Source organism: Empidonax traillii, unplaced genomic scaffold (assembly GCF_003031625.1).
Source record: "Empidonax traillii isolate 1590-97213 ecotype Southwest subspecies unplaced genomic scaffold, ASM303162v1 scaffold60:size2069287, whole genome shotgun sequence".
NCBI lineage: Eukaryota > Metazoa > Chordata > Aves > Passeriformes > Tyrannidae > Empidonax > Empidonax traillii.
The window spans coordinates 144,282-160,065 of record NW_020955253.1 but is presented as its reverse complement, the minus strand read 5'-3'; the positions used below and the strand labels follow the sequence as shown (position 1 = coordinate 160,065).

At 39.6% G+C, this 15,784-nt stretch overlaps 1 protein-coding gene across 1 annotated transcript in view; it reads left to right on the top strand.

Annotated features, from left to right (window-relative positions):
• SNX25 (sorting nexin 25) overlaps positions 1-15,784 on the top strand; it is a 75,661-nt gene that overhangs the window by 56,048 nt on the left and 3,829 nt on the right. Inside the window, exons 10-16 of the mRNA XM_027879842.1 lie at positions 688-843; positions 3,270-3,401; positions 7,218-7,358; positions 7,899-8,012; positions 8,523-8,687; positions 13,699-13,816; positions 15,015-15,081. Coding sequence (XP_027735643.1) covers positions 688-843; positions 3,270-3,401; positions 7,218-7,358; positions 7,899-8,012; positions 8,523-8,687; positions 13,699-13,816; positions 15,015-15,081 — 893 coding nt within the window. The remainder of the gene's footprint in view (positions 1-687; positions 844-3,269; positions 3,402-7,217; positions 7,359-7,898; positions 8,013-8,522; positions 8,688-13,698; positions 13,817-15,014; positions 15,082-15,784) is intronic.

Here is a 15,784-nt window from a genome sequence, read left to right as displayed (position 1 = left end):
TTTTATTAGCACGTCTAAAAATAGCAGTAAAATCTGTTTATGAAGTAAAAGGACTTGGTTTAAATTGTTCTGCAGGATGACAAATCTGTTTTGTGAAGATTTGTGGGAGGACTGTTGTTAGAAATGTGGGGTTTTTTTGGTTTTGTTCCTCACTGCCCCATCTCATCATCCTGCAGCTCAGAGCCAAGTATTTGCTTTTTTATCTGGCTCTGACTATTGATCATGACTATTAAACTGTTGTTGCTTTTTACACTAAAACCTCAACTTGAAGGTCATTTTACACAGTTGGCAAGAGTTGCCAAAGAACTGTAGTAGAAATGGTAATGAGACTTCGTTGGGATTTTGGGATTTGGTTTGTTTTTTTATAACAGACTGATGTTTCATGTTGGATCTGGTGGTTGGAATATCTGTTATACATACATTTTTGTCTATATCAAGAAGTGTTCTTACACATAAAATGCTTAACAAGCAAACAGTGACCCATCCCTCCCCCATCCATGGAAGTGTTCAAGGCCAGGCTGGATGGACCTCTGAGCAACCTGGTCCAGTGAAAGGTGTCCATGCCCATGGGGAATCGGAGCTAGGTGACCTTTAAGGTCCCTTCTAACCCATGCTTTCTATCATTCTATGAATAACTGTCTCTTTTTTTGTAATAATGTTGCAATTAACCCCATTCTCATTTCCTAGAGCCAAGGTTGTGAAGAAACTACTGAGGAATGCAGCACAAGAATTAATGAACAGGCCAGTTATGCTGTAAATAAACTTCGTCAGCTAAATGACAAGCTTGAGTATAAGAAACAGGCTCTAAATTCCATATGTAATTCACCAAAACCCGACAAAAAGGTAAGTACCTTTACTGTCTTCAGTTTTGGTATGTTTGGGTTTTTTAAAAATGTTATGTGCGTGTGTAGTATCCGGTTGTCACACTTTGCACAGGTCAGATTGCTATTTCAATCAACTTGTTCAATAGGAGGCGAAATCAGAGCTTAGTTTTAATTGTTTATTTTTCAATTTTTTTAAAGCTATTGTAACTAAAATTGCAAATGTGATTTATATTGCTTTGTTTGCCATGGAAAAACGACCACTCCCTCAGTGGTCTTGCTGCTTTGTCGGTGGGAAATAGTGCTGCTTCCTTCCCTCCCTGCCCTGCCGACTTGGTGTAATTCCTATTGAGCGCTGCCGCGGAGGGATGTGCTGGTCCACTCCCGCGCCCTCTGCTGGCTGTGAAGAGCACAGCACAACTCCGTAATCCAGCTGGGACGGATTTGGTCGAATAAAGGGATAAAAAAAGCCCCAAACCTATCAAAGTGACTGATTTCCTTTATTAGGAACTAGGAGAAAGCACACTATCATCAGATGAAAAATTCTGAGGGATATGATACTTCAGCACTCTGGACTTGGGCTAAAAACAAACAAAAAATCTCCTTTTCTCTTTCAAAGTGAAACAGTTAAGCATTCTGAAACAATATTCTGGAGAAGCAAGTGATTTGCATATGGCTTAGGCCAACTCATTTGCGTTGCTACCGAGGGTGATATTACAGGACTGTTGTTCAGACACAGGTGGGCCAAGCTTGTTAGGCGTACTGAGACTGCTTGGTTGCAAGTGGTAGACAGTGGGTGAGACCAACAAGTAGCCAAGGCCATCTCCCTCAAATGACCTGCTACAGGTGACAAAAATGTACCTGGGCATTAGTCATTGCTCAGAAGCTGGATTTTTTGTACGTTTGTTCCTTCACTCAGGACGAATGGTAAGATGCTGCTCTGAATAGAAGCTGACTTGCTCTCTGGCACCCCAGCTCTGGGGAGATAGCTAGCTACCTCTAAGAGAAAGATGTGAACACTAGCATTTGAGGCTACCCTGGCTAGCTTTATTCCCTCTGTCCCTTCCACATCTCCCTTCTGCTAGAGGTTACTGCAGACAGCTGAAAATGTGTTTGCAGCTCTTCTGGGGTGTCTGCCTTCCAGCCCAAGCCATTCTATGATTCTGTATGACTAAACCTTTATATATTGTTCCATTCACCTGGATGTATCACTTCTAGGTTCCCTTTGCATTCTTGAAACATAATAGCTGTGTTCTTTTTATACTTAAGCTCTTGGGGAGGCAGGGATTGTAGCCCTACTAAAGTAGTGGGGTTTTCCCTGTTTTTGTTTCTAAAATATTTGTTTTTGGAAATATATACATCTCTGAAACAGAATAGTAAAATGGATCCAGTGTCATTGTAAAGTCTATGTTTTGGTTTGTAAATGTAGCAGCTGTTTACTTATGATGAAACCTTACTAGTTCTTCTATATTCTTGCATGTTCCTGGATGCCAGTGGAGTCAATGCAATGTGACTGTAGAGCAGCCTCTGTACTGGTAGTAAATAAATTAAAATAAAAAATTATTCTGAAGGTTAGGTATCTGCTAGAATGTTGTTATATAGCTGTAATGTAACTAACATTTCATATTTAGCATGAGACAAAAATTCTGAACAAGACAGAATTACTGTAGCTCTGTAGAAGGCACCACTTGTGGTACATGTGATAGAACTGATAAACTTAACTGTGTGGTGTATCATATTTAAAAATAAAAAAGTGTCAGGTGCTTTTGCCATGTTTCTAATGTTACATCTTATGTGTACTTCCACTTTTTCATGTCATGCTGTCTCCTGACAGAATGTTTGTTTACTTACTATTTTTGCTGATGTGATGAGATACACTATTTCTCCTTTATTAGATTATGATGGTGAGTTATGTCTTGACAAGAACATATTTTTAAATTTGTGCTTTCCACAATAATAAATCCTTGCCTTTTCAAAACTGAAATTAAATCAGTGGTAACTTCCTGAATGATTGTTAACACAGCAAAATTCCTAGAAATGAAATCTATTGCCAGGTTTGCATAGTGTATACCTGAAAGTGATAAGGAGGATGTCTTCAGTAATGCCTATTTCAGTGATGGCAATTTCAACTTTGTATAAAGCATTCAGTGTGTAATATACCATCCAGTCTCAAGTGCCTTTTATGCTGATAGTGTGATAGTAGTGTGTACTTCTAACTTGATTTTTATTTTAGTATCAGAGTTGACTGTTAAGATTGCTGTATATTCTAGCAGATTATAAGAGGCATCATTGATTCTCTCACTTTTGATTTTTTTTTTTTAATCCAAGTGAATTGTTCTCCCCCTGCTTTTGTACCTTTTCTTTATGAACAGTGTCCCCAAGGACACAACTAGGCATGCTGCACGAACTTTTTCTTACCAGTTGTAATCAATAAACTTCCCTCTACAGATTGTTTCTAAGCTGAAAGATGAAATTACTCTGATGGAGAGAGAGCACAGTGACCTTCAGCTGCACATTGCAAGAACAGACTGGTGGTGTGAGAATCTTGGCATGTGGAAAGCCTTTATTGTCTCAGGAGAGGTATGGGATTTTTTTATGGCTTTTTGTCTTCTGGGTCAGTTCAAACTTGCATGAAAAGTGGAAGAAAAACGTGTAGATACTTTCGTTGTACCTTTGTGTACACTGTATATACTTATTATTGACTTGTGGGGGTGGAACCCTCTTCTGAGGGTTCCTCTTGTTTCCCAGTGGCTACTGTGATGCATATACAAAATTTCTGTTCCTCAGACACTATTGTAACAGAGTTATAAAAATTACCTGCATGAACATAAACTGGTTTTGACACATTGCTCTCTTAGAGGCATTGTTTTTATGAGAACTGTCTCTTGTTATATTAACATGCTATCGCACTTGGGTGCAGTTGTATCTCTGCTGTGTCTCAAAGATGCAGTACTTACACTCATTATTTTGTAGTATTATATTTAATAGCAGTACAGTTTCAGGGGACTAGAATACCCAGAAAGAAAGTGCTTTATGAAGTAAAATGAAGTAAGATGAAGTTACTTTTTTTTTTTTTTTCTGCTTTTCCATTTGGGCCTAGGCAGGCAATTGTAAAATAAATGTAAAAAAATTTGTAATGAAAACAGGAAGTGTTACCATCTCTTAGCTCTCTAACACTTGCCATGAAAGGAACTGAGTGAATGCTTGTTATGTAGTACATAACATGTACATAAGCAATCTTCTTGACAATATCCCAACAGAGAATTAAAGATTAATTGGGTCTCTATTGGCTTACCTTCCTATACCATTAAGAAAATGTTCCTGGAATGAATATAAGCAGTTATCTTGAGGTAACTTTTCATTGAAGGAAAAGTATGTACTGTTGAGTTTATTTGGCTGTCTTAAGCTCTTGCAAGCTAGTGATAGGTTGTGTCAACAATTAAATTCACTGTCTGTGAAAGAAGAAATAAATCCAACCGGTTAAAAACTTAAGGTGACATTTTTAAAACCCAATTCTCCATGTGCAGACATCTGGGTTTGAATTTGTTTTAATGCTGTTTGCAGGTGACACATTTGAGAATTGAAAAGGTCTTAAGTTGTCTTTTAAGAGTTGTCTGTAGCTTTTGAGGCCTGGTTTTAAAATCTGGCAATGCTGTGTGCAGCAAACCTGCAGAAGGGCAACTTTGTGGTAGGGGCCACCATACACAACTGCCCAGTGTCTCCCATAGTACCAGAGGAGAAAGTAGTTTGGCTAAATAAGATGGATGTTGGAAGAGGCTTCTAATTACTTGCTGCCTTAACTATAACTTATAAGTAGTACTGGAATAGGTAGACTTGCATTAGTTGTCTCGTTTGTGGCTCTGTGCTTCAAAGGGTAGGCTGGGGGGCATGATTAGATGACACTGTCTTCCTATCTGCAAAATATGCTCTTGCTAATCCCAGCATGTAGCTCTGTGATTTTAGAGAGAGAAAAACTTGGTAGCCCTATTGTTTTGCAGTAAAACTTAGTAAAAGTAAATTTTTATATAGAAATTAGGCTGAAAGTGTAATAGCCTGTCATTGACCTCTTAAACTGATTTACTAAATCAGTTAATAGATAGCACATAAAAAAACTAAGAGTTACTTAAGACTTGGAAAAAACTCCATGTCTCCCTTGTCCAAAGAATGACTGTTTCAGAACATAACATCTTTTAAAAAATCTATTGCTTTCATAAGAGTGGAGCTTGTAGATCTGAATAAGGGGAAAAAAACTGCATGTTTCTTACTGTTACCACACCCCACACACCTGGGTAAGAGGTGACTAGAAAGCCACCCAGCAGAAAAAGGCCTGGGGGCCTCGAATGAGGAACTTCCATGTGAAGTGATTCTGAAAGCACCTTCATTTGCTTAACTTAGCTGAAGGGAGAGAATCAGAGGAATAGGGCTCTCTAGTTTGAATTCTTTCATGATAGCAGTTTTATGAAATGTTGCCTATTAACAGCAGAGGACTAGTTCTCCTGGTTTAGACAACCTCCTAACATCCCATTTTTCTGTTTTCCAGTTGGCTCATTAATTCGGAAAAACAAATGCACAAGTACATGAGTTGATCAAGAATTTTGCATTCTTAAGAATATTCTTAAGACTTCCAGTATTTTTATATGAGAGTGTTTGAGGGCACTTGAAGAAAGTTGTAATGTGTCTCCATCTAGTAATCAGAATTTAAGTAATTTTGCACGTGGATCCTAACCTGAAGCAGGAGTACTAAGTCCTCTCATTCTGAGAATGTACTTCCAGAGTGATGACTCTCTCCTGACAATTACAGTTCAGATGACCCTACACCCATGCAAATCCCTGCCCTGGGAACAAATGGACAATGATAGGCATGGCTCAAATCAGCAATTTCAGCACTGATGCCCCAGTATTTAAAAGCTGCAGCCAGGAGGTGTTGGTGAGTCACCTACAAGCACAGATCCAATCTAGCTCAAGGGTACACAGGGCAGAGACTGTCCCAGACAATTCCAGTTCTTCGGAGCCATGTTTCTCTGACCTGTATTTCGAAGGCAGTTCAAGCATCTGCCTGCAGTACTCTAGCAGGAGATAGGCAGTTCCCCAAATAGCTGCACTGAGAAACAATCATATCTTCAGGTGTTCAAGCTGGTGCTTTGTATTCTGTCCAGCTTCTGCTGCAGCTTTTTTACAGAGATATGTGAAATCTGGGCCTCAGATTTGGCTTCCAGTTGTCCTTGTGCAGCTTTAGGAATCACAGGGAATATTCTCCATGTACAGCTCATAATAGCTTAAATATATGAAAGTACATTTTAGCTGCATGTCTTTTACAATGGTTGTCTAGTCATTTGTCAGATTGTCCATCAATATCATTAAGTGTTGTCAGACCTTTACAGCCTTTACAGGCTTCTCAGAAAATGTGTCATAATTATATAAATTTTAAAGTTTATTCTTATCTTAATTTGATAAGTTAAATATTCTTTAAAAAAAGCTTGAAAATGATAACTTCCTCAAAAAGATTGTGTAAGTGGTATTTTATAATTACCTTTCTGTTATTTGCATGTACATAAAGACAAGCATTCCTAGAGTTTAGTATTTTATGCATTTACCTTATTTGTCTTTCATAATCAATTGAGCTGTTATGAATAGGACAAAAGGATGAAATTCTTATGTCAACTCTTACATTAAATGAAGAAATAATGTGGTCACGCTGCTGTGGTCTCAAGAAAAATTGTTTAACTTCTTTGCTGTAGTTTTCCCATTTGCACAGTTTGGTTAAATGGTTCTCATTCCTCTGACTGAGGATTGTAGAGTTGGAATCATTAGTATTTTTGTGAAGTTGTGAGTCCCTCAGAAATAAACACTGCATGGATACCACATCCTCTGTGCATGCAGAATGGCTCGAGTGAGTAGAGGAATCACTGAGACAGCACCAGCGGTCACAGGGCCCAGCTGCAGAGCTGCTGTGCCTGGTGTGTGGATGAGCCTCAACAGGGGCACTGGGAAGGAAGGGTGGGAATAAAGGGAGAACACTCAGGTAAATGCAGGTAGGAGAGATGGAGTACTGATAAGCAATCAGAAAGCTACATGGTAGGGACCTTAAAAACTGAATTAATACACTCAGCTGTTTGAAGAAGACATGTCAGGGAGATTTGATTGCTGGTGGACAGTATTGCAAAGCTTTATGTGAGGTGCAATAGTGATTAGCTAGAGAACTGGTTCAGGACTGGCATAGCATTTTGGGTGAAGTTTAGTTCATTAAGGGTATTGCTCAATATGTAGCTTTCAAATCTCAAGAGAAGCATGGCACTGATGACGACTGAGTTTGCAAGCCAGTCATCTGGCAGCTCAAATGTTCCACTGTTTACTTTCAATGTAATATGACTTATCTGCTGGTTTCTTCCTCACAAGGTTTTAGAAGAGAATGGAGAACAAGTGCCCTGTTACTCTGTCATGGTGAGTTTACAAGAAGTTGGTGGAGCTGAAACTAAGAACTGGACTGTTCCCAGGAAGCTCAATGAGTTTCAGAACCTACACCGCAAACTCAGTGAGGTATGAAAGGGAAAGAAGAAGATACAAATTTCTGTAATTTGTCAGAATGATTAAAATTTAATTCTGCCAGTTTTAATGCAGCCTCTTGGCTTTTAGCCTTTGAGAAATAGTTTTCTGTCTGAATATTTCTGGTCTCTTACAGAGAGAGATGCTTATAAAACTTGTTTATATTTTTTTTCCCCTCTTAAATGTTTTACTGGACCAACCCAATGTCAGAATGCTGTATGCTCTGCACTGTCATGGAAGAGCAGACTGTAAAAACTAGATTTTGTCTCTGACTTCCAGGGAAGTATTAGAAATGACAGCTTTTGGGGACAGAGAATGTTTCTTTTTATAGTGCTTTAACCTTTCTGTGTGGTAAGAGATAGATGATGGTGGTGTGAAGGGAAGCCCCTAGTGGGTAAGGGAGGTGCTTTTCAGGGTGCTGAGAGGGCTGTGGAAGGGAGATGAGAGTACAAAAGAGTCTCTTCATTTCCATTCTGAACCAGTTGTCTTTTCCTCTACATACATGTTAAGTGAGCTCTCCTTTCTCCTACACAGTGTTTTCCATCATTAAAAAAAGTTCAGTTGCCTTCTCTCAGCAAGCTGCCCTTCAAATCCATAGACCAGAAATTCATGGAGAAATCCAAGAACCAGCTTAATAACTTTCTGCAGGTAAGAAAAAAACCCCAAAGCAACAGATATCTAAACAGAAGAATTGAGAGAATGTTGTCTCTCTATTGCCTAAAGAGAGAGCCTAGGAGAATAGGTCAGATGTAAGGCTATAAATGTCAAAGTTGTCTAAAATACCTGAAGTTTAGATGAGTTTGATTGATAGTAACCATTCCTCCAGTGGTAAGTTAATTTAAACTTCAATTAATTAAGAAATCATAAGTAATGAATCCTGTAATCGCCGCCTTTAGCTACAACACCTCACAACAAATTCCTTACAAATGAGAACTTTTATTAAAAAAAGAAAGTTGTAAGATTAAAAACTTTAATCTTACTAATTCCAATACTTCAGAACTAGTTTATTAACGTATCTTCGTGAAACATAGATTTTTTTCCTCACACTACCTAGAAGCCATGACTTACTCGCTTTTAGTGGATGGCTTGACACATCTTATTCCTTAATAAGAAATCTTTAATTGACATGTTGTTTCAGTAATTATTTTTCTTTCATAGAAATTACTCTCTGATGAAAGACTCTGCCAGAGTGAAGCACTTTATGCCTTCTTGAGCCCTTCCCCAGAGCACCTCAAAGTTATTGATGTCCAAGGGAAGAAGTCATCTTTTTCACTCTCCTCATTTCTTGAACGACTTCCTGGTGATTTGTTTTCTCATCAGGAGGTAAGTAGTAGAAAAGTAATCTTCCCAAATTTAATTACTTATACAAAGTGAGCAGGAAAAGTCATTAGTGTTTGAATGGTAGTAATATTGGAAGGCATTTCAAAAGGTGATTTGTAATTTACTGGTGATTTTGTAATTTGCAAAGAGTCATAAATAAGAGCTATCTATGAATTTAAGAGGTGTTTATTAACAAAATAAGTTTCCTGCCCTTTGATAAATGCATATAGGCAAATGCATAAGCTATCACAAATAAAGAAATTGTAGTCCATGAGGGATTGTTTAGTTTTTTATAGCAGAACTTGCCTCTTTTTTGAGGTCTTAATGTGTATATTTCAGAGGAGCTTTGGCAGGTAAAAATAATTCTCTCTTGGGAAGATTCTCTTGCCAGGAACTGTGTGTCCTTAATAATTTTAGGACAACTTCTGAAGTAAAGCTAGTTTTGACCACAAACGTTGGCAAATAGTGCAGGCTTACTGAAGGAATTTGCAAATGCAGGGAGGAATCTATCTGGGCAAACCAGTTGGAGAATTTGATATTAAGCTGTAAAAAACCATGTCTGTCAATAATAGATTAGTGACTGAAATAGCTTATTGACTGGAATCAGCCATAATTCCATGGCACTCAATTCTGTGTTGCTCCTGTTGCAGATATGCAAACTTCAAGTTGTTTCTCTTCCCGTTTTTAGTTATATGTTATACAAAATTTGTATGAAATAATTCATTGCTTATGTGCTGTATTTTTGTGCAGTGGATGGGTCTTCTGTGCGATAATTGGAATTTGGGGAACATATACAGTTCTAACCTCTCAATAGGCAGAGAGGTGGTCTTGCACTTCTCAGAAATAAGAACATTCTTTATATATTTTTCAAAATGGCATTCTGTTTGCATCTAGATGCTGAATGCGTGTGCCTCATTCCAGAGTATAAATACAAAGAAAGTTGGAGAAACTAGATTTGCATTTCAATAGAAGTACTGCAGTTCTAAAACCAAAAGTGCATTCACTAAAATAACTGTTAAGGAATAGCATAAAAGCATAGAAGTGTGCAGCTATTTGTATTTTGCTATTTAATTGAAAAACATCCTCAAGACAAAAGCCAGGCTGTTTGTATATTGTATTATGTGAACGCGTGGGAGGAAATAGATAGGAAATATAGGAGAGGAAAGAGAGAATAAATAAACAAAGCAGGGAATTAGTAAGTAAGATCCCCTGGAAAATGTTTTTGCAGATGCTAGGGTCCATCAGTGCTGGTCACTTTTCAAACATCACCTCCTAAGGGCATAGGAGCAGAGAATTCCTAAATGTCAGAAGTCAAGCAAGTGAGGCAGAAGGCTGGTTTGGCTGAGCAGGGATCTTCTATTGGAAATAAGGCAGAAAAGGAAGGTGTGTGCCTGGTGGAAGCAAGGTCAAGTGACATGGGAAGAATTCAGAGATTCTGTTTGCCGCTATAGGGAGATAATTCATGCAGCCAAAGCTCAGCTGGAGTTGAAGCTGGACAGAAATGTGGGGGACAATAAAAAGAGGTTTTTTTTCAAATACATTAATGGCAATAGGCAGTATAGAAATATCATCAGCTTGTTACAGGATGGGGATGGTCACCTCACAAACAGGGACAGAGACAAGGCAGGGGTGTTTAACACTTTTTTTGCCTCTGTCTTCATCTCACATTATGAACCAAGGGGGTTTCAGTGCCCTGAGCTGGAGGACCATGACTGTGAGAATGATCAACTCCCTGAAATTGCGCAGGATCTGCTGCTCCAGCTGGTTCCTTACAAATCTATGGGGCCTGATGGGATTCATCCAAAGATCCTCAATAAGCTGGCTGATGTCATTGCAAAACCTGTCTTGATGATTTTGGAGTGGTCTTGGGAATCCAGAGAGGTCCAGTTCGATAAACACATCATGAGTTGGGTGAGCAATTGGCTCACGGGTGGAGCACAGAGGATAACAGTGAATGGGGGAACGTCAGACTGGTGACCTGTCACAGTGGTGTTCCACAGGACTCCATCTTGGGGCCTGTGCTCTTCAACATCTCCATAAATGACTTGGACACGGAACTAGAAGGGTTACTAAGCAAGTTTGCACATGACACAAAACTGGGAGAAGCTGTTAAGTCCCTGGAAGGCAGGGAGGCCCTGCAGAGAGACCTTGACAGATTAGAGGACTGGGCGATCACAAATCATATCAAGTTCATCAAGGGAAGTGCCAGATTCTGCACCTGGGATGGTGCAACCCCAGATGTTTGTACAGACTGGGGAATGAGATGCTGGAAAGCAGTGCTGGGAAAGGGACCTGGGGGTCCTGCTCACTGGCAAGTTGGATATGAGTCAGCAGTGCCCTGGCAGCCAGGAGGGCTAACCGTGTCCTGGGGGGCATCAAGCAAAGCATCACCAGCCGGTCAAGGGAGGGGATTGTCCCGCTCTGCTCTGCACTGGGGTGGCCTCACCGTGAATATTGTGTGCAGTTTTGGGCACCACAATATAAGAAAAATATTCAGCTATTAGAGAGTGTCCAAAGGAGGACAGTAAAGATGATGAAGAACCTTGAGAGGAAGCCATATCAGGAGCAGCTGAGGTCACTTGGTCTGTTCAGCCTGGAGAAGAGATGACTGAGGGGAGACCTCATTGCTTGTGGGGGGAAGAGGAAGGGCAGACACTGATCTCTTTTCTTGGTAGCTAGTGACAGGATCTGAGGGAATGGCCTGAAGCTGTGTCAGGAAAAGTTTAGGTTGGATATTGGAAAGAGGTGCTTCACCCAGAGAGGGTGGTTGGGCACTGGAACAGGCTCCCCAGGGAAGTGGTCACAGCACCAAGCCTGAGAGTTCGAGAAGTGTTTGGACAATACTCTGAGGCAGCTGGTGTGACTGTTGGGGGTGGTCCTGTGCAGGCCTAAGGGTTGGACTCAATGATCCTTGTGGGTCCCTTCAAACCCAGCATATTCTGTGATTCTGTGATAACTTCTTACTGAGGTAAAATTTAATATTATTTCTTATTACTTGTTGGACTAGGAGCTTAATTTCAGCTACACTGTATTATGCCAGGCACTGTGCAAGTGCAAAGACCATCCCACTTCACATCTGCCTTCCCTGTCTTCTCATTTTTTTCCCTAAGCTTAAATGTAAGAGGAGACAACAGATTGCAGATGGTGGGAATATAAGAAAATATAGACCCTCTGATATAGTATGTCAAATGTTTGTCCTGGTGTAAAAATAATGATAAAATTAAATGGAGGGAGAGGTATTGTGAAGCAATCTGGGATCAGCTATGCTGTTTTTTGGACACCCATGTGTTGCAGTGTCATATCCAGTTGATACCATTTTGGATACTTTGCCAAAGCAGTTAAACTAGGGTTAAATAACTTGGTACATGGTCGCAAATTAAGTTAGTTGTGTTAAACCACACATAAAGCTGTTACAATTGTATTCTTTTTTGTAACTGAGGTCTCCTGGTTTAGTTTGCACTTTGGACAATGTAGTAGAGAATGCTCTCAGTCATCCCTCTCTTTGCCTTCTACATCTCATCTCACATTTTTCAAATATATGTTAGACCAATAGAATTACCTATTGAGTGTTGTTTTTAGGATTAAATACTGCAGCAATTCCATATCTCTTTCTATATTCAATTCCTTGGACAGGACTAGCTTTAGAATGTATTTCTTAGCTCTCAAAACCAAAACCAAATCAGAGTTAAAAGTTGATATCGTCTAGAAGAAAGGCTTTTATGTTTATAAGCTTTTAATGGATAGAAATTGCATCATGATGTAAGAATTTATATTTCTTGTTGCATTTTCTAAAAGATAGGGGATTTACTGAAAAGCAGAAAAATAGACCAGTATTGGATGATAGAATGATAAGGATGAAAGGAAGGCAAAGAAAATCTCTGAAAATCAGGCTGAAGAAGAAAACTTGCACGGCATTCTGAGCACTCCTGATCCAGAGATCGGAACATTGCACCAGCCTCAGTGGAGGTCAGGTCTGCCTTTCTGCAGCTTTGCTCTAAGAATAGGCAGGCAGGTGAGAATCCAGGAAGGCAGAGGGATGTAGCAGCTACCAAGAGCAATGATAGGTGGTATAGTGGTATAGTGTCATGAAGCAGATCTTCATGACGCTGAGGAACAACCTGCTGTCTGCCCTTCTTTCTTGAATAAATGGTACTACCAGAACTGAGGTTATTCAATCCCTTCATCTCTTCTGAGTGTATTCTGAATAACTCTGCTCCCTTTGGTGCTCTGAGCTTGGGTATCCTCAGGCTCAGGTCACGAAATATCACCATATTGTCTTTCTGCCTGGGACTGGCTGTCATTAATAGTGCTTGTCTCTGCAGTGGCCGCTTCCCTTTCTACTGCTGGGTTTTGTTTCCGGCTTACTGCAAGGACAGCTGGCTAGTGCCTGATCCCACTGAGTGGCTCCAGCTGTGAAAGCACTGTCTGTTAACCAGGGGGGCCAGCTACTTGCTTCTCCCTGTGCAATAACCGCATTTTCCCCTTTTCTTCCTAGCTGCTTGTGTTGCAAACAGCTCCAGCTGGCTAGCTCCCCATCCTGGGTGTCATTCCTGGGTGCTGCATCAGAGGAGGCTTTGCAGTCCCCAACGCCTCTGAGTGCCATTTCCTCCTTACAGCTCTCGCCTGCTTCCTAGCAGTATGTGACTCCCACATCACCTGCTTTCTTTTATACAGCTAGTACTGGGGGGGCAGTATAGGTAGTGTAGACCCTGAAAATCTGGGCAGCATTGAGTTGCTTACTTAGGCAAGGCTGCAAGCAGATATAGCAGTGATGATGACTCAAACTGTGCTGAGTGTCCTCATCCCTCTTGTCCAATGGGAAGTGCAATCCCTTTTCAAAATCCCTAGCGAGGTTCCTGTTTGGCAGATCCCTCCAGCAGCAGTTGTTGGCCCTAATACTCTTTTGTGAGATGACTGGCTGTGCTCCTTCTCCAGAGCATGGCAGTAAAAAAATCCATTCAGGATGAAGGATGGGGAACTGCAGTGCATACCCATGTTGTGCCTCTCCTCCTAGGAAGAAACAGAAGAGGACAGTGACCTGTCGGACTATGGAGAGGAGGTGGATGGGAAAAAGGACTCCCTTGCTGAACCGTGTTTCATGCTGATTGGAGAGATTTTTGAACTGCGAGGAAGTAAGCTGTGAACCTGCCTTATTGCTACTGGAATCTGTTGGCTCAGAAATCTGGGGCTCTTTGTAATTCGGATTCTTCTACTGTTTTAATAAGTAGAAATGTTCTTGCAATCTCTATAGCTGGTTTGTTTGGAACCAAGCTGTTCCTCAGTAGTTCATAACTTTGGAGCTTTCATTCAAAAGTGAAATTCCAATGTGGTAATAAAAATTTAACTGGTAGGGGAGAGCATTTGCATTTAGAATTACGTTCTTAATGAAAAAAAAAATGTGGAAAAAACCAGAAAAACACTAGCATGTTTTTTGTAAATAGATTTTTAGAATATATAAATTCTGAGGAAGGAAAAATGGCTTTATTATAGAACATGTCTTGGGCAAAGAAATAAATTTTTAATATCTGTTTTAAGTGAATTATGTATGCACTTTAGTTCTACAATTTGTATAATGGAAAATATGCTAGAATTGTGGCATCTTTAAATACTGGATTTTTTTTTCTCCTTTATGTAACTGAATGATGGTAATAAAGAAAACTATTTTTGTTTCTATTTGAATTTGCAGCCACACATGGTGCTCTATAAAATGATTTACAGGGTAATTATTACAAAGTACAGCACCTTCCAAAAATGGCAGATGTATCTTCCAAATATAGGTTTTATTGTGCTGATAATGAACAGCATGAAAGAAAGATTAACCAGTAATTACTAGGAAGCACTCACATTTGTCTCCTTTATTTGTGGAAAGCTGACTGCTTGCTTTATTTGAGTGAAAATGTTTTCAGAATTTTAATGGTGCTGCTGTGTGTACATTGTACTAGTAGGTACAAAAAAGGTGAGAATTTTGAAGACATTTGGTTTTTTGTAGGAGAAAAGGGGGTTTGTGTAGTTGTATGGCTCCATAAACTTGAAATATTCTTAAACATAAAAGTTTACAGTATAACCTAAAATGCACATTATATATATTATGTAATCTGCAAGATTTTAAAATCATATAGCAAACAATACAGGGAAAGTGATTGAGAAGAATGAGACCCCTGTACAAATAATGAAATCTTAGAAAGGGTTATCATGATTTGTTTACTGTAGGGGTGGGTTGTTTGGATTTGGTTTGAGGGAGACAGGGGGAAGGTTTTGGACATGATCATGGGTTCTGCAATGTTATTAACTTCTTGGTCATTATTTTCCATAATTTTTTCATTGTTCTAGTGTTCAAATGGGTCAGAAAAACATTAATTGCACTAGTACAAGTCACTTTTGGAAGAACTATCAACAAGTAAGTAGTTGTTGCTTTAAATGAACCTTCATTGTTTTTCTATGAAAAAAAGGCTGAGAGTAGAATTGTTAAAAAAATAATGGGGACATTCTGTTGTATATGACAATCTGCATTTGTTTTACACAACTCAGTGTACAGGTATGTTGATCAGAGAAAACACAGATATGTAAATTATCTTTGTCAAGTGAGGCCTGCATGAGGCTATGAAGTCAGTGTGCCGGTCTATACACACCTTCATGTGGAATGCTGTATTTTTCCTTCAGAAATTTTAATTTCAGAAAAAACTTGAAAAAGTATTCTACCAGCAGAACAAGCTATTCTTTGTCGAGTCAGTGGCTAAATGTGCACATGCCAGTGTGGTTTTTAAAGCCTTTTATGTATGTTATGTAGCAGTAATTGGACTGGTCTCTGACAGTATACACTCAGTGAGTTTTAAATTGATTGGTTCATTTGTTCATACAGTGCTGATAACTAAGATGGAAAGATGTCTGAGAGAGGACAGAGAGGGACAGAGTGTGTGAGCACAGCATGTGTGTAAAGTTGCTATATAGCTCTTTACATGTAGGCTGAATTTTTACATTTATTGATTTTAAGGGTTTTGGCTGTAGTGTGGCACAGTTCAGCAGTACTGCCAGGGGCCTGCTCTCTACCTCAGACTCTTGGTGCTGAAGACTACAGTGAGGGTTGCAGGCCCAGGAGGAGG